Source organism: Vipera berus, assembly GCF_964194415.1.
Source record: "Vipera berus genome assembly, chromosome: 6".
NCBI lineage: Eukaryota > Metazoa > Chordata > Lepidosauria > Squamata > Viperidae > Vipera > Vipera berus.
The window spans coordinates 23,924,155-23,943,727 of NC_138208.1; the positions used below are offsets into that span (position 1 = coordinate 23,924,155).

General features: G+C 36.8%; 1 protein-coding gene across 2 annotated transcripts in view; it reads left to right on the forward strand.

Moving 5' to 3' along the window:
• AASS (aminoadipate-semialdehyde synthase) overlaps positions 1–17,838 on the forward strand; it is a 53,994-nt gene extending 36,156 nt beyond the window's left edge. For both annotated transcript variants that reach the window (XM_081331180.1, XM_081331181.1), the window contains 6 exons: positions 263–430; positions 3,784–3,879; positions 6,957–7,072; positions 8,726–8,814; positions 12,122–12,298; positions 12,800–17,838. In XM_081331180.1, the coding sequence (XP_081187306.1) occupies positions 263–430; positions 3,784–3,879; positions 6,957–7,072; positions 8,726–8,814; positions 12,122–12,298; positions 12,800–12,918 (765 nt within the window). In that variant the 3' untranslated portion in view covers positions 12,919–17,838. The remainder of the gene's footprint in view (positions 1–262; positions 431–3,783; positions 3,880–6,956; positions 7,073–8,725; positions 8,815–12,121; positions 12,299–12,799) is intronic.
• The last annotated feature ends 1,735 nt before the right edge of the window (positions 17,839–19,573 follow it).

The following is a 19,573-nucleotide window of genomic DNA, read 5'->3' on the forward strand; positions in this document are numbered from 1 at the left end:
TGGATTTGGGTTTTAATATTATTTAATTAATGTATTCTTATTTTATTGCCCTGTACACCGCCCTGAGTCCTTCAGGAGAAGGGCGGTATATAAATCAAATAAATAAATAAATAAATAAATAAATAAATAAATAAATAAATAAATAAATAAATAAATAAATAAATAAATAAATAAATAATTTTAAAGAGCAGCTTAAAGGTTTGGCAGGCCCTGTCCTCAAATATAGTACACTTACATGATTGTTGTTTTTCATAATCCTTAGATTATTAATATTCCAGCCGGAGGAGCTTTGCTTGATTCTGTTACTGTCATGGATTTTTTCCCAGGATTAAATTTGGAAGGTTTTCCAAACAGGGATAGTACAACATATGCTGAATCTTATGGTATTCAATCAGCTCACACTCTTTTAAGAGGAACATTAAGGTACACGGTAGGTACATTTGCATTATAGAAGTGTGATTGATCATAGAGAGAGCATGGGCACCCGCAGGGGAGGGGGGAAATGGCAGCATGGATGTCATGACTCTAACCACATGGATTATGTATTTGCATAGGATAGGGAACAAAAGCATGAAAAGCTGGGCTTTTGTGTTTTGATATCATAATGCACACATCGTTTTTGCACCATTGTGGTTTGTAATAGATACATGCCTGTGTTAGAGAGCTGAAGGTACTGTATGTCTGCACCAATTAAAATATTAGTTAATTGCTCTTTGGTTTTTAGTTCTGGAACAGGAGGCATTTTTTTAATTGCCCCTGCTTTATACACAGGTAGTCCACAACTTGCAACCATTCATTTAGTAACTGTTCAAAATTAAATCTGTACTGAAAAAAATGACTTACAGTGAGGGAAAAAATTATTTGATTCCATGCTGATTTTGTACGTTTACCCACTGACAAAAAAATGATCAGTCTATAATTTTAATGGTAGGTTTATTTTAACTGTGAGAGGGAATAACAACAAAAGAATTCGAGAAAAACGCATTTCAAAAAAGTTATAAATTGGTTTGAATCTTAATGAGTGAAATAAGTACCGGTATTTGATCCCCTATCAATCAGCAAGATTTCTGGTTCTCAGGTGTCTTTTATACAGGTAACAAGCAGAGATTAGGAACACACTCTTAAAGGGAATGCTCCTAATCTCAGCTTGTTACCTGTATAAAAGACACCTGTCCACAGAAGCAGTCAATCAATCAATCAGATTCCAAACTCTCCACCATAGCCAAGACCAGAGAGCTGTCCAAGGATGTCAGGGACAAGACTGTAGACCTTCACAAGGCTGAAATGGGCTACAAGACCTATCACTAAGCAGCTTGGTGAGAGGGTGACAAGAGTTGGTGTGATTATTCGCAAATGGAAGAAAAACAAAATAACTGTCAATCTCCCTCGGTCTGGGGCTTCATGCAAGATCTCACCTCATGGAGTTTTAATGATCATGAGAACCATGAGGAATCAGCCCAGAACTACACGGGAGGATCTTGTCAATGATCTCAAGGCAGCTGGGACCATAGTCACCAAGAAAACAAGTGGTAACACACTACGCCGTGAAGGACTGAAATCCTGCAGCGCCCACAAGATCCCCCTGCTCAAGAAAACACATGTACACGCCTGTCTGAAGTTTGCCAATGAACATCTGAATGATTCAGAGAACTCGGTGAAAGTGTTGTGGTTGGATGAGACCAAAATCCAAGTTTTTTGGTATCAACTCGATGTGTTTAGAGGAGGAGGAATGTTGCCTATGACTCCAAGAACACCATTCCCATTGTCAAACATGGAGATGGAAACATTATGCTTTGGGGGTGCTTTTCTGCTAAAGGGAAAGGACAACTTCACTGCATCAGAGGGATGATGGACGGGGCCATTTACCATCTAATCCTGGGTGAGAACCTCCTTCCCTCAGCCAAGGCATTGAAAATGGGTCGAGGATGAGTATTCCAGCATGGCAGTGACCCAAAACACACAGTCAAGGCAACAAAGGAGTGGCTCAAGAAGAAGCAAATTAAGGTCCAGAAGTGGCCTAGCCAGTCTCCAGACCTTAATCCCATAGAAAATCTGTGAAGAGAGCTGAAGGTTTGAGCTGCCAAACGTCAGCCTCGAAACCTTAATGACTTGGAGAGGATCTGCAAAGAGGAGTGGGACAAAATCCCTCCTGAGATGTGTGCAAACCAACTACAAGAAAGTGTTGTGGTTGGATGAGACCAAAATCCAAGTTTTTTGGTATCAACTCGATGTGTTTAGAGGAGGAGGAATGTTGCCTATGACTCCAAGAACACCATTCCCATTGTCAAACATGGAGATGGAAACATTATGCTTTGGGGGTGCTTTTCTGCTAAAGGGAAAGGACAACTTCACTGCATCAGAGGGATGATGGACGGGGCCATTTACCATCTAATCCTGGGTGAGAACCTCCTTCCCTCAGCCAAGGCATTGAAAATGGGTCGAGGATGAGTATTCCAGCATGGCAGTGACCCAAAACACACAGTCAAGGCAACAAAGGAGTGGCTCAAGAAGAAGCAAATTAAGGTCCAGAAGTGGCCTAGCCAGTCTCCAGACCTTAATCCCATAGAAAATCTGTGAAGGGAGCTGAAGGTTTGAGCTGCCAAACGTCAGCCTCGAAACCTTAATGACTTGGAGAGGATCTGCAAAGAGGAGTGGGACAAAATCCCTCCTGAGATGTGTGCAAACCAACTACAAGAAACGTCTGACCTCTGTGATTGCCAACACGGGTTTTGCCACCAAGGACTAAATCATTTTTTTTGTGAAGGGGTCAAATTCGTATTTCATTCATTAAAATGCAAATCAGTTTATAACTTTTTTGAAATGCATTTTTCTGGATTTTTTGTTGTTATTCTGTCTCTCACTGTTAAAAGAAACCTATCATTAAAATTATAGACTGATCATTTCTTTGTCAGTGGGCAAACATACAAAATCAGCAGGGGATCAAATATTTTCTTCCCTCAGTGTATGGGTGGTCCTCACAGTTATGAATGTTGCAGCTTCCCCATTGTTGTGTAATCAAAATTCAGGCTCTTGACAACTGCCATGTAACTGGCTGCGGTGTGCTAGGGTCATTTGATTACCATTTGTGACTTTCCCAACTGGCTTCTGACAAGCAAAGTCAGTAGAGTCAATTGCTTAATAACCCTGTGATTCGTTTAACAACTGCAGTGATTCGTGTAACAGCCATGGCAAAAAAGATTGTAAAATTGGGCATGACTCACTTAACAGTTACCTTGCTTAGCAATGGAAATTATGATCCCAATTGTGGTCATAAGTTGAGGATGAGGGAATTCTTTTATGTGTTGTATTTAAAATATTTCCATCAAACACTTATTACAGTGGGTCACAGACTAGGGAAACATGGCATACTTTGTATGAGTTTCAATTCATTTGTCTAATATTTTTAAGGCAAGACTCTCTTGCAGCAAAATTCAACAGAAAATTTGCTTAAAGCTTTGCAGATCAATGGCTAATTGATATAAGCAGTAATGGGCTGGATGCATGAGTGATTTGGAAAAAAGAAAACTATATTTTATTTATATAATAGCCTTCTCATACTAGATTTTATAATGATACCAATGCTAAACAATGCAGAATTATACAACTATTGTTCCAGCATAAATGAGTGCATGATTTTCAGATTTCTGACGAAAAGCCTGTTGGAAAAGCTGAAAAATCATTCAGTGGTATTCCAATATTGTCTTGAGCTGTTTTCATGCTTATTAGGTTAGCAGGTCTGAAGGCTTGTGTCATTTCCTAATCCTTTCCATTTTTCTTTTCAAGGGTTACTGTAAAGCTATAGAAGGTTTTGTGAAATTGGGACTAATAAATCCAGAACCATGCCCTATGCTTAGTGCAACTACACCTTCTGTAAAATGGGTAAGTACCTGTTCCAAAGGAGAGAAATAGAATTGAGGTTGGTATGATAATCAATTAGTTCCTATAAATTTAGTATGTTTACAAAATGTAATGTTTTAAATTAGTGTAAATGAGAGCCAACCTGTAAAATCATTTTATCTTGAGGGATTCCGGGTACAGGGGCTACCATTCAGAAGGCCCAATCTTTGGTGTCTGCCAGCCTTTTATAATTTTTATTGAATTTTTTTTTTGCAAAGTTAAAATTACAGAAAAATTAAAAAGAACATGGAAGAGAAAAAAGATATAAAAAGCAAAATAGAAGAAAAATGTATAGCATCAAAAAAAGAGAAAAAAAAGCAACTTCAATCTTTGCAGAGGTTGCAGGCATGATTAATTCCCCCCCAAATTACATGATAACATAGTTCCCTTCTTCCCATCTATAATCCCCTTTAATCAATGAGTCCACAGATCACCAGTTTATTTTTATCTATTTTTAGCAAAAAGTTCATAAAGGATTTCTAGTTTTTTATAAAAGTAGTTATTGCTCCTTCCCTAGTCAAATAAGTCAATTTAGCCATTTTCCCACATTCTGCCATCTTCCTGATCCGCTCTTCCATTGTGGATATTTGTATATTTTCCCATCTTTGCACATATAATAGCCCCAATTGCAGTTCCCATATATAAAACCAAAACTTTCATAAGTCTTTTCTAGTTGTCTGCCTTTAAGTCCTATTAGGAAAAATTCTGATTTATGTGAATACTAATTTTTAAAATTCTCTGCATCATCGTATGTATTTGTACCCAGCTTTTTAAAAAACCTTTTCACAAGTTTAGCAAATGTGGTAAAGTGGCCCTTCCTGTTCTTGGTGTTTCAAACAACAATTAGTGATATCTATCTATCTATCTATCTATCTATCTATCTATCTATCTATCTATCTATCTATCTATCTATCTATCTATCTATCTATCTATCTATCTATCTATCTATCTATCATTGACAGAGATAGATAGATAAATAGATAGACATATGTATATATATATATATATGTATATGTGTGTGTGTATTGATATATATTGATATATATATTGATATATATATAGTGAATCCAATTAAAGAGTTACTTTGAGGAAAGAGGGAGTGTGTGTGTGTCTCTCTGTGTGTATAGATATAATATATTGATATATATATTGATATATATGTTTTAAATGTTTGTTAAGCATTCAGAATACACTTGCTTGGTTCCAGACACGGGACAAATCTTATTTGCTGTTTCAGCCTAGCCCAAGGCCATCTACAGGCAGTAGCCACAGCAGTGGCAGTTCATATTTGTGTAAATTTTTTGGCTTGCTAACAAAGAATAAAGGGAGACCGATATGATCATTTCAAACTTATTTGTTCTCATCAGTCAGCCATACCCTTCTGAGATTCGAACCTGGGCCGACTGCATCTTAAGCAGTTGTTTTAACCCCTCTTTGTTAGCTGAGAAGCAAGGGAGATATGTGTTAAATGTTTGTTAAGCATTCAGAATACATACATACATATATATATATATATATATATATATATATATATATATATATACATATATAGTGAATCCAATTAAAGAGTTATTTTGAGGAAAGAGGGAGTGTGTGTGTGTGTATTGATATATATTGATATATATTGATATATATAAATATATAAATATATATATATAAATATATATAAATATATATATATATATATATATATATATATATATATATATATATATATATATATATATATATATATATATATATATATATATATATATATATATATATATATATATATATATGTTTAAGTATTTGTCAAGGCTTTTTGAATGGACCTTGCTAATTAACTCTTTCATTCCTGTTTTGGCCCGGTTCGAATCTCAGATTTGGTTCGAATCTCAGATAAAGGGTATGACTAACTGATGAGAACATAAATGAGTTCGAAATGATCATCTTAGCCTCCCAAATTCTTTATTAGCAATTTGAATAATTTGCATATATATATATATATATATATATATATATATATATATTGAATCCAATTAAAGAGTTACTTTGAGGAAAGAGGGACAGCCTATACATTTTATAAATAAATAAATAAATAAATGAAGAGAGGGAGGGAGGGACTTGGAGGACCCAAATGTTGGACTTGTTGGTCTGAACAATTTCTCAAAGTTCTGTAATTCAAACATTACAGATAGTTCTCACCGTATGACCATAATGGAGCCTATTGTATGTTATAATGGTCATAAAACAGGTTGGTCACATTTTTTTGCAGCAGTCGTAAAGCAAACCACCACAGTTAAGCAAACACCATGGTCGTTAAGCGAGCCAATGGTTCACTATGGGCCCAGTTTTGCCAAAAAGTGGAAGTGCTGGTTTTCGTCAAAAATAGTAAAGTGCCGTCACATGATGGCAAACAGCCATAAATGGCATCACATTGTTGAATATATGTCAGAAAATCTCTCTAGTGATATATACCTACAGTATATCATTTTATAAACAAAATCTCTCTTAAATTATAAGACAGTGTAAGTTTCACTTCTTTTAACCACATTCTCATTGATCGATCTGTATGTTGTAATATGTTCTTAGTTCATGTTATCATGCACTTTTTAGCTCATCTTATATTTCATAATTCAACAGTCATTTATACATTTCAGCAATTATATGTTCATCATTTGTTCTGTACCTTGTAGCTTTTTATCTGTATTCAACTTCTCCCTTAATTGTGTATACGGAAACCGATGAAAAGCAAATCCTTCTATGGCAGGGGTAAGCAACTATGGCCCTTTTACAACCTGTGGACTTCAACTCCCAGAATTCCTGAGCCAAAATTCCTGACTCTGGAATCCTGGGAGTTGAAATCTACAGGTCAGAGGTGCCCACCCCTGTTCTATGGTCAGTTGTTCTCATGATTTCAAATTCTCAATTTTCCTGTATTAACAAATCTTGATATGTTATATGTTTTTTTCCTTGCCTGCTGTTTTTTTTTTAATATTTTTTTTCTGCATTTTTTAAGGCTGTTTACCTTGGTCTTCAGAATTTCAATCATTTTTCTTAAAACTGTTTGTTTTTAGAAAGAGCTAATGTGTAAGTTGCTTGGACTTCAGTCTTCTGTCAAATATGATGAACTCCAACAGGCTGTCTATAATCATCTGAATGAGAACAAAAAACAGTTGGAAGCAGTGGAATGGTAGGATAGAAATTGTAGGATTTCCTCTCTTTTTTTTCTCCACTTCTAGCATTCAGATATTTCATATACTCAACTGCTATAATGTTTTTCTTTAAAATGTGCATCAGTCATGTTTGTCTTGAAATGTTTAGCTCAGGGAATAAATCAGTACTTGGATTTGCTTGCAAGATTACTGGCAGAGGTTAATTTACTGTTTTTTTTAGCTGCCAGCCCCCAAATACCCATAAGGAGAGTGTAATAATGTTTAGAACAAAAGTAACCTTATTAGCGAGACTAATTATAGAGAGAGCAAAAGACAAGTCCTGGTCTAAAAGTATCAACAATATTCTGATTTTTCTGAATAGGCTCGATATAGAACACTTTATTGAAGGTCACAAAATCATATGACTGAGGAAATGTAGGAGGGAGGGGCACATTCCAGAGGAGTAAGAGACAACTCAACCTTGATCTTATGTGAGAGAGAAAGTGGGTGAAGACAGCCCCGCCATTATAGTTCACATAGTAAATTGCAGATACAGATACTAAAGTCCTCAGTCTGGCAGGATTATGTCTATAAATGTGAAAACAACAATTCATCTTCATTTTAGGCCTGATAGCAACAGAAAAGTCTGTTTCCCAAAAAAAGACCATAGCTTGTACCAAGGCACAAAAGTTCTCTTAGAGTTGATGCTTAATCATTAGGGCAGAGAATTGCCCCCTGAGAAGTGGAAAAACTGCGACTTCCCTGCTACATATCTTATTTATACTATTTCTTCATAGAATCCCTTCTTTGCACAGCAAATGTACACAAGGAGACTAAAAGCATGGTACCAACCTGAAACCCCTTGAAAGAAATGCTTCTGTATGTTCATCTGTCATTTATATCACAGTACCAAATTGGTGTACACCTCATAAATATATGGGGTGAACTCAGAGTTTGGAGATAGGCTTAATAAGTCCTTGACTTATGACCATAATTGAGCCCAAAATTTCTGTTGCTAAGCAGGGCAGTTGCTAAATGAGTTTTGCCCCATTTTATGACCTTGCTATTAAGTGAATCATGCAGTCTTTAAGTGAATCTGGCTTCCCTCATTGACTTTGCTTGGCAGAAGCTGGCTGGGAAGGTTACAAATGGTGATCATATGACCCTGGGACAGTGCAACTTTCATAGATATATGCCAGCTGCCATGTGTCCAAATTTGGATCATGTTACCATGGGGATGCTCATATGTGAAAAATGGTTAGTCACTTTTTTCAGTGCCGTTGTAACTTCAATGGTCACTAAACAAATGGTTGTAAGTCAAAGGCTAGTGTAATTTTGTCAGTTATTCCTGCGCAGAATGTGAAATTCATATATCTTTGTAAATTTTATATGTACTTAGCAGAGTATAGATTTTCAGGCTTCTTTTCCCTGTTTGATATTTAGGGTGTGAATTTTTAATAAGAAAATTGTCTCTGAAATTTGTGTAAGTTCAGGTTAATAGCCTACCTACGTCCATGAAAATATAATTTTCAGGGTGGCAGTAATGATACTTGTTCAGATATGGATAGAATAAAAAAAACCAGTTCAAGTGCTTTATCTTCTGTCCTTTACACCTGTTGATCAAACTCTGCTGCACTGGGGAAAAGTCTTCTTATTGTTCTTGGCATTACCTGTTTTTATCCACCTTTCAGGTTGGGGTTGCTTGGAGATGAACCTGTTCCAACAGCACATAGTATAGTGGATGCATTGGCCAAACACATGGAAGCAAAGCTCTCATACGGTAGGCAATATGCTCTTCACCCATAGTTTTATTTTCCAATACAGGTAGTCCTCAATTTACAGTCATGGCTGAAATTGTTGGCACCCCAGAAATTTTTCCAGAAAATCAAGTATTTCTCACAGAAAAGTATTGCAGGAACACATGTTTTGCTATACACAGGTTTATTCCCTTTGTGTGTATTGGAACACAACAAAAAAAAGGGAGGGAAAAAAAGCAAATTGGACATAATGTCAAACAAAACTCCAAAAATGGGCCGGACAAAATTATTGGCACCCTTAACTTAATATTTGGTTGCACACCCTTTGGAAAAAATAACTGAAATCAGTCGCTTCCTATAACCATCAATAAGCTTCTTACACCTCTCACCCGGAATTTTGGACCATTCTTCCTTTGCAAACTGCTCCAGGTCTCTCTTATTGGAAGGCCGCCTTTTCCCAACAGCAATTTTAAGATCCCTCCACAGGTGTTCAATGGGATTCAGATCTGGACTCATTGCTGGCCACTTCAGAACTCTCTAGCGCTTTCTTGCCATCCATTTCTGGGTGCATTTTGACGTATGTTTGGGGTCATTGTCCTGCTGGAAGACCCAAGATCTCAGATGCAAACCCAGCTTTCTGACACTGGGCTCTACAGTGCAACCCAAAATCCTTTGGTAATCCTCAGATTTCATGATGCCTTGCACACATTCAAGGCACCCAGTGCCAGAGGCAGCAAAACAACCCCAAAACATCATTGAACCTCCACCATATTTCACTGTAGGTACTGTGTTCTTTTCTTTGTAGGCCTCATTTTGTTTTCGGTAAACAGTAGAATGATGTGCTTTACCAAAAAGCTCTGTCTTGGTGTCATCTGTCCACAAGACGTTTTCCCAGAAGGATTTTGGCTTACTCAAGTACATTTTGGCAAACTGTAATCTTGCTTTTTTATGTCTCTGTGTCAGCAGTGGGGTCCTCCTGGGTCTCCTGCCATAGCGTTTCATGTCATTTAAATGTCGACGGATAGTTTGCGCTGACACTGATGCTCCCTGAGCCTGCAGGACAGCTTGCATTTCTTTGGAACTTGTTTGGGGCTGCTTATCCACCATCTGGACTATCCTGCATTGCAACCTTTCATCAATTTTTCTCTTCTGTCCACGACTAGGGAGATTCGCTACAGTGCCATGGGTTGCAAACTTCTTGATAATGTTGTGCACTGTGGACAAAGGCAAATCTAGATCTCTGGAGATGGACTTGTAACCTTGAGATTGTTGATATTTGTCCACAATTTGGTTCTCAAATCCTCAGACAGTTCTCTTCTCCTCTTTCTGTTGTCCATGCTTAGTGTGGCACGCACAGACACACAATGCAAAGACTAAGTGAACTTCTCTCCTTTTTATCTGCTTTCAGGTGTGATTTTTATATTGCCCACAACAGTTACTTGCCCCAGGTGAGTTTAATGGAGCATCACATGCTTGACATGATCTTGTTTACCCACAATTTTGAAAGGGTGCCAATAATTTTGTCCGGCCCATTTTTAGAGTTTTGTTTGACATTATGTCCAATTTGCTTTTTTTCCTCCCTTTTTTGTTGTGTTCCAATACACACAAAGGGAATAAACCTGTGTATAGCAAAACATGTATTCCTGCAATACTTTTCTGTGAGAAATACTTGATTTTCTGGAAAAATTTCTGGGGTGCCAACAATTTCGGCCATGACTGTATGACTGTAATTGAGCCAGGAATTATGGTCTTAAGTCATTGCAGTCATTAAGGGAGTCACTAGGTGATTGTGTTTGATTTTCCAACCGTTTTTGTGGCAGTCATTAAGCAAATGCTGCAATTGTTAAGTGTATCCATTTTACCCAATGAATATTTTTTGGTGGAATCTGGAAGTTAATAAAAAGAAGGAGGGAAGTACCAGATGGATTCATCCAACCTGTCCTAATTAAAGTCCAGGGAACAGCCGAGCATTGAGATGGTCAGACATTCAAATAAACAGTACAGATAGTGTTAATTGGGACTTGAAAATCTGTTGTTAATCAGCACGGTTGTGTCAGCCGTCCCAGGTTCATTTGTTCGTGTCAGAAGCATCACAATTAAAATAAGGCATACTATATGACATAACATTTAAAATATAAAATACAAGATTAAAATATGTACAAATTAAACAGATCTTGTCTAGAAACTAGCAACATTAATTGTGTTTCTGTCACACTGCCATGAGGTCCTCAAGTGTCCATTGATCGGGGAACAAAGGGCAGGTATACATATGCATTATCGTTTGCATGTTGCCACAATTGCAAAGAGCAGAAGCCACTGGATAGCTCCATTTGTTCAGTGTGTCTCTGGAACTTGTTATACCTGTGCACAGTATATTCAGTGATTTCCAAACTTCCCAGCTTTCATCAGACTCAGGTGCCAGATCCTCTATAGGTTCATCCAGGGTTGGTTCTTTGTAGCTTTCCATAGATCCACTCTGCTTTCAAATTCTTCAGTCTTCCATCGACCTAAAGAAGCTTTTCTTGGATTTTAATCTCTGCTGAGCTGCTTATAGGCCATAGAGTGGGTGTTGTCTAGATATTGATGATTAGAATCTCTCTGTAATGCTGCTGCTTCTCTGTGAACAGCAGGCAGGGCAATGCCAGCTAGGTGGTAGATCTTATCTAGAGGGGTAGTTTTAAGGCATTTGGCGAGAAGCAAAACATCTTCAAGGAAAAAAGTCCAGTTGCCTTTTGAAAAAGCATTTTTGGGATGGCTAAAACCTGGAAGACTGAGAATCTTTATAGGCATTCAGTAATAATTCTGCTACCTTTATTCAGAGCAACTTTCCCAGTATCTGCTGATTTATACTAGACTGGGCATAATGTTGTTCAAACTCCTCAAATGTTTTTTTCCTGTGTAGCAATCACATTACCTTTTTAAATAGAGAAGCAAATCTTTAGTATGATTTGGATGGGAGTTAAACTGCTGGTGTTTTTAATGAATTTTTATTTTATGGCAAACTTAGTGATAACAGAGTTTCATAATGTAAGTATAGATTTTTTTTACCATTAAAACTTTATCTAGCAATAACAACACATACAGATATACATAGAGATATATATTCAGTTCCTTCTTTCAAAAGGTGCATTAACAGTGCTCTGTGCTAATGTTTTTATTATAATCCTTTTATTGTACTTAAAGATGTATTTTCAAAAAAACATTGTCTATGAATAACAGATATTGCTCAATATCGAATTAGTAAAAGTTGTGTTGTTCTTGAAATAGTTTTGCAGTTCACTTTTAATACACAACTTGTCAATTTTTTAAGAACAATTTCCTTTTGTTTAGGGTCTGGAGAGCGAGATATGATAGTTATGAGGAATGAAATAGGAATTAGGCATCCCTCTGGTCATTTGGAAGATAAATATATTAATCTTGTGGTGTATGGAGATGATAAAGGGTATTCTGCGATGGCCAAAACGGTGGGATACCCTGCTGCTATTGCAGCAAAGATGATTCTTGAAGGTATGTATCTTTCTTCTTTTAATTAAGGAGTCCTTGAAAGTAATGTGATTGCTTTAGGTAATTGTTATAAAATACCTCCTGAAAAAGCATAACTTACTTATTATACATGTCTATTATACCTTTCTATTTATGTAGTAAGTTAAGCCTCAGTGCCCAGCTACTTATTTTAAAGGGCTTCAGTTACATTTAGTGAGATTTTGTTAAGGTATGTTCTGTTGTTCTAACCTAGAAATATGTTTGGAGTAACTTCCCATAACGGTCCTATTCTCCTATTTCTAGTATGTTCCACATTTTAATTTTTCTTTCACCTTTCTTTCTCTGAGTAAAAGGAAATGAATTGTTCATTTGAAATTAATACACGTGCAGTAATTTTTCAAGAATAAATAAAGACGCAAGTCTTAACTGCAAGTAGAATGCCATTGTATTTTTTATTAAATGAGTACTGTTATGCCCCTATAAAATTTGTTCAAATAATAAGTTATTTCTTATTTGGTATTTCAGGTGAAATTAACAACAAAGGTATGATCGTCCCATTGACAAAGGATATATATGGACCAATACTCAAGCGTATTCAAGCAGAAGGCATTGCCTACACAACCCAGAGTGTTATTAGGCAATAAGGCAGACCTCATGTTCCTCTAAGCCACCCATCCACTGAGTTTCTAATATGCACAAATTGAAGCTTGAAAGTCTGCCATGGATACCTTCAGTTGAAAAGTCTTCTATGCTGAACCCATTGAAATGAACAAAAGAGCAACACAGTTTCTATTATCTTGAGAACCTCTAGCCTTTAGTTCAGGTTTTCACATGAGATTATCCTATCGAATTGGGTTTATTAAAGGCTACAGTCCCAACTGACTTATTTGGAAGCGAGTCTCAATGACTTCTGAGTAAGCTGTTTTATTTGTGTACTTATCCCAATATTTATCATAGTATGGCATGGTATTTTTCTTCAGAAATGTAGGATTTTTATACATGAGGCAAGGCTCTTAAGGTTGTACAAAAGTATTTTTCATTGTTTCATAAAGGCTGCAAAATTGCTGCATATGGTGAATGTTTCTAGTACAGTATTTAAAATGAATTTTTAAAACATTCTAAATTTAGAAATATTTGCTCTTTATTAGAAATGAAGAAGTTTATGATCTAAGTGCCCAAAGTATTGGTTTTCAAAAGCTCCCACTTCATCCAGATATGGTTATGTTTTACTATATCATTGGTCTTTTAAGAATGTATAAGGGATAATTCATTTTTCCATGAGCCATTTTTGTAATCACTTTGTGATTTGATCCATATGCTTGATGAGTATCTACACTAATTCTTCAAAAGTAGTTGGCTTTCTTAAAACCTACGCCATATTGTTGAGCTAGCTCAGTCTAGGTATTTCCAGTTAAAGGCTACAGTTAACAAAATTGGAAAAGCTCTGTTACTGGAACTCTGAAGACCTTCTCCTAAAAAGGAGATGCTAATGTGCAATAGACCAGCCTTTCCTAACCTGGTTACCCTCCAAAGGTATTGGGACTGCAGCTTCCCATATTCTTAGAATGTATGAACAGTTCTTTGAATGTCATAAAACTGATATAGTTGTGATGGAGATATGATTTTTATAGCCAAAGGGAAAACTATTTTCCAGTTGCACTTTTAATTTCTAGAAATTAATCAGTGGCATTTTTATGTATTGAGGATATGATTGTTCTAGACATTTCTATAATATATGCTGAAAATCCTATTGTGGAGGGAAAAAAATCTGCTTTACATTTGCCAATTGTTATATTCCTTGAAATTATGTTTTATATATTGGACGACTTCTAAATTCTGAAGTGCTATGTAAAGTTGCCAATTAGTTTATTTATTTACATTATTTTGTAAACAGAATATTCTGCAGTGCCTTGTAAAGTCCTTACATGGTTCAGTATTGGAGAGAAACAATATATCAGGTAGATATCTGATACATATAAACATTTGTTCTTGTTCTTCAATGGACTTTCAGACCAGTGTCACACAAGTAATATGAATTATCCGTTTTACTGCATAGAGAGGAAACCAGGATGTTTTCCTTAAAACCATTCTCATAAGGAGAAAGTTGTGGTTTTTTTGTTTTTGTTTTTTGTATCCCAGGGAGGGGGAAAAATGTGGACAGACTTCGGAAGTACAGATCGGAAAAATGTGGAGTTTCCACTGACATCTGCAGCCAACACTGTTGACCATTCAGATAGTTAAACTAATGCTAGCATAATTTTCCCAAAAGTTTTAATTCAAAGATACAATGAGTGGTAGCTCTGGCTCTTTTCTTAGTATTTTTGGAATTGGTTAAATCTGCAAATACTAAATTTACATATGGCCCCCTGATATTTTGATGTATTGGGTCAGAGCAATTTTTAATATTGTATAATCCTGTGCACATTTACCAAAGAGTAGATTCCACTGTAGCCATGAAATTTAATGTATATATACAATTGTATCAGAGGTTTAGTATCTATATGATTACAGCATTAACACCCCTAATTTCATTTTTTGATGCTCACTTATGTTAACAAAAGATAATTGCTATCTGAAATTGTTTAATTTTTTTAACACAATGTCCAGTGTTCTTTCTCTGCCTGATGAGCTCACTAGGAAAAGTGAGTACAAAATATTCACTGGAAGGTAGTGGAATTGCTTCATTTACACTTAGCAAATTTTTCAGAAAAAAAATTGAGGGCTGCTGGCCTGGAAACAATTTGCCACCTAATTTCACAACAATAAGCCTCAGTTTGTACAATCCCCACAACATAAAAAACCCTGCTATAAAATAAATCTGAAAAGGTTAAATCATAAAGCTGTGTTACTGTGCATTTCTATGGCTCATGCAGTAGAGAGAAAGCAGAGCTGCTTAACTCACTCTTTGCATCAGTCTTCACACAAAAAGAAATTATAGACCAAGCTACCAAAACATAACTGTAAAAGATGGACTAGAAATAAAAATTAAGATAAGTAAGAAAATGGTAAGAGAACACCTGTCTGACCTTGATATTATATAAATCACCAGGACCTAATGGATTACATCCCAGAGTTCCTAAGGAACTGGCATATGTTATCTCAGTATCATACCTTTAAAAACTCTTGGAGCACTGGGATTGGAAAAAGAGGCGATGTGGTTCCCATCTTCAAAAAAAGAAAAGAAAAAACAGACCCAGGAAACTACAGATCATTGAGTCTAACATCAATACCTGGGAAGATACTGGAAAAAATAATCAAAATACAGATCTGTGAACATCTAGAAACAAATAAAGTTATAATTAGTAGCCAGCACAGGTTTGTTAAAGACAGATCATGCCAAACCATCTTATTTCATTCTTTGACAAAGTGACTAAATTACTAGACCAACAAAATGCTGTGGAAATAGTATATTTAGACTTCAGCAAGGCATTTGACAAAATAGACCACAACCTACTTTCTGGTAAGCTAGAAAAATATGTGATAGAAGCATCACCACCAGATGGATTTGTAACTGGCTGACAAACTGTACTCAACAAGTATCCTTAATGGTACTACATCAACATGAAGTGAAGTAAGCAGTGGGATACCACAAGGTTCCGTCTTAGGCCCAGTACTCTTCAATATCTTCATAAATGACTTAGATAAGGGAATAGAAGGGGATCTCATCAAAATGACACCAAGCTGGAAGGAAGAGCCAACACATCAGAAGACAAGCTCAGAATCCAAAAGATTTTGACAGACTTGAACAATGGACCCTATCCAACAAAATGATATTTAATGTGGAGAAAAGCAAGGTTTTACACCTGGGCAGGAAAAACCAAAAATACAAGTACAGATTAGGCGAAATCTGGCTCAAAAACAGCAACTGTGAGAGGGACCTTGGAGTCCTAGTGGATGATCACTTAAACATGGGTCAGCAGTGTGCAGCAGCAGCCAAAAAAGCTAATACAATCCTTGATTGTATAAACAGAGGCATAGAATTAAAATCATGTGAAGTTTTAGTATCGCTTTATGAAGCCTTAGTAAGGCCACATCTGGAATACTGCATCTAGTAGTATGTTGAGACTTTGGAAAAAGTGCGAAGAAGAGCAATTAAGATGATTAAAGGCGTGGAGACGAAAACATATGAAGAACGGTTGCAGGATTTGGGAATGGCCAGTCTAGAGAAAAGAAGGACTAGGGGGGGGGGGACATGATAGCAGTATTCCAGTATTTGAGAGGCTGCCACAAGGAGGAGGGGGTTAATTTATTTTCCAAAGCACCAGAGGGAAAGACAAGAAACAATGGTTGGAAACTAATCAAAGCGAGAAGCAAGCTGGAATTAAGGGGAAACTTCCTACAGTGAGGAGAATTAACCAGTGTGTTGTGATTCAGGGTCAGCCTGTGGGTTCGGCAGTTGGGTCGGACGACTCAGAAGAGGAGGAGGGGGGTGTTGAAGAGCTTGCTGAGGGGATTGGACAGCTTGATGAGAGCCCCCAGCAAGGCCCCTCTCATCTGGTCACGATGCAGAGCCTGACAGCGTGGATGAAGATGACCCACAGCTGGCCCTGTTCAAGGACGCCCGACGCAGGAGGCAGTCAGTCAGGAGTAAACAGAGGAAGGCAATGGGGTACCTCGGAAGGAGGCAGAGAGAAGCCACGCCCTGAACTGTTTAAAAGGGGAATGTGTGGGAGGGCTGGTTTGCTGAAGGCAACCGCTTGGATTGTTCCTGCTTCATAGCTCCTGTTTCATGGTTGGTGTCTTGTCTTGCTCTGTTTTATGTTAATAAATTTGGCAGGCGTAATTCCAGCCTCTTGCCGTTTGTAGAGGGGTTGTCCCTGCCTTTTCTGCAGGGCCGGTAGCAGGCTGGTACAGAACACAGTGGAACAGCTTGCCTTCAGACATTGTGGGTGCTTCATCACTTGAGGTTTTTAAAATGAGACTGGAGAGCCATTAGTCTGAAATGATATAGGGTCTCCTGCTTGAGCAGGGGGCTGGACTAGAAAACCTCCAAGGTTCCTTCCAGTTCTATTCTGATTGAAGTGGGAGAATAAGGAAACTAAGGTGAGTAAATGTATCAGTAGAGTTTCAGGAGGGATGATGTACAAGTTTAGACTTCACTCAGGGAAAAAGGCACAACCTGTTCAAGAGAACTACAGAGAAAAAATCTTAAACCTGCCCTTTGCAACACAGAGCCTGGGACTAGTCTTCCTGATTCTTAGACAGACTGTTTTGGGGCTTTGAAAGTCTGAATCATTTCTGGATTACTTGAAATTTTGTTTCAGGTAATCCAGAGTTGATTCAGATCTTTACTCTTTTCTCCTCCCCAAATAAAAAGATTATCATGGAAGCCTTAGTTTTATATGGTTTTCAGTTTATAGTATCGGAAAGGGACAAGGAATTGCCTAACTAAATCCAGAGTCACTGACATAAAAAGTGTGCCTGTGAGAGATTATTTTGTAATTTGTATTGTTTTGAAAATTACTTTATTGCAGATAAAGTGAAGGGTAATGTGTTACATTGGGTTTAAAGAATCTGGTGCTTTGGCTATCCTGCCATGCAAAATAAAAAATGTTTGATTTGCATGTGTGAGAGCATCTTTAGAGTAAAGCTATAGGAGCAATTCTTCACATACTCGAGACCGTTCATACTGCTTTATTATTATAATATAGTTTTTGTACAGTTAGTGCAAAGAAGCATTAGAGGTACACGTAGAAATATTTTGAATTCTTTTAAGGATAAGGCATCTGTCAGAGGTCCCATAAGGCCTTCTGTTTGAAGATCTCAATTTCTGATGACTGCATTCATTAGTAAAGTATTAACCTCAATTAAATCTCCTTAGCTTCTGAGATCACTCAGGTTTGGTTAAAAAGAAAAGTAGTTACCCATATCAGTGGCTTGTTCACTAAAAGGAAGGCCTTCTATGGATCATGAACTGAATTTTTTTCCACAATTAATGAAGATTGATAAAGTTGCTGCAATGTTAAAATGAATGTCAAAATGAATCTTAATAAAAAGGTAAAGGTTCCCCCGCACATGCGTGCTAGTCGTTTCCGACTCTAGGGGCCGGTGCTCATCTCCGTTTCAAAGCCGAAGAGCCAGCACTTGTCCGAGGACATCTCCGTGGTCATGTGGCTGGCATGACTAGACGCCAAAGGCGCATGGAACGCTGTTACCTTCCCACCGTAGTGGTCCCTATTTTTCTACTTGCATTTTTACATGCTTTCGAACTGCTAGGTTGGCAGAAGCTGGGACGAGTAACAGGCGCTCACTCTGTTACGCGGCACTTGGGATTCGACCCGCCAAACTGCCGACCTTCTGATCGACAAGCTCAGCGTCCTAACCCACTGAGCCACCGCGTCTTAATAGATAAGCTTATATATTGTATATATCTTAATATATATTATATATTATATAATATATTATAATATTATATTATATTATAATATTATTATAATATAATTATAATATTATATAATATATAATATATATTATCTTAATAGATAAGCTTATATATTCATAGCCATAGCATCTTTTACAGGATGCACTTCTTTAGCGTGTTGCCTGATTTTGTAATGAAAGATCCAGTCATGTGATGACTCACTTAACCACATTGTTTACCAACTGAAATTCCAGTCCCAATCATAAGTTAAGAACTACCTGTAGTAAAAAAAAAAATGAAAGCAACAAGGAAAATAACACCATCTAAATACCCCCCCCAGTAACAGTAAGATGTCTTGTTGAATAATACAGAGTCATCTTACTTGCCTTTTATAGGGAAAGACCTTGCATAGATGATACCATGTCCACAGTCCTTAAAAAACAGTAACAGCTTGGAGGATTTGAGTGCCAAATTTAATCCTAAATATTAAGGCCTGTGAACATTTTCCTGTCTTGCCAATATTTTGCTGCTGAAAAATGAAAAGGCATCTCTGAAGGTACAACGGAGGTCTTTAAGAGTGATGAGGCAGATTTTATTTTTGCCAAGTATTTACCGGTAGTACAAGCTGAAATATTGATACTCATTTTTGCAATGCTGTGGATAAAAACCATTGAAACAATGCTTAGTACAGACGTTATTTTCATAGAAACTTCATATTTCAAAACAAGTATATTTCAATTTCCCACAAAAGTTAAAATTACATGCAGAGATAGTTACCATTTAGGATGCGTGATAGTATATCAGAAGCTATTAAAATGAAGAACAGGTAATGAACTACATTATTTTAACAATGCAATTACACAGAACTAGAAAACTGACTTTGTAGTAAAATATAAAAATCTACAATTATAAATATAAATTTGATCCATGGAATCCAC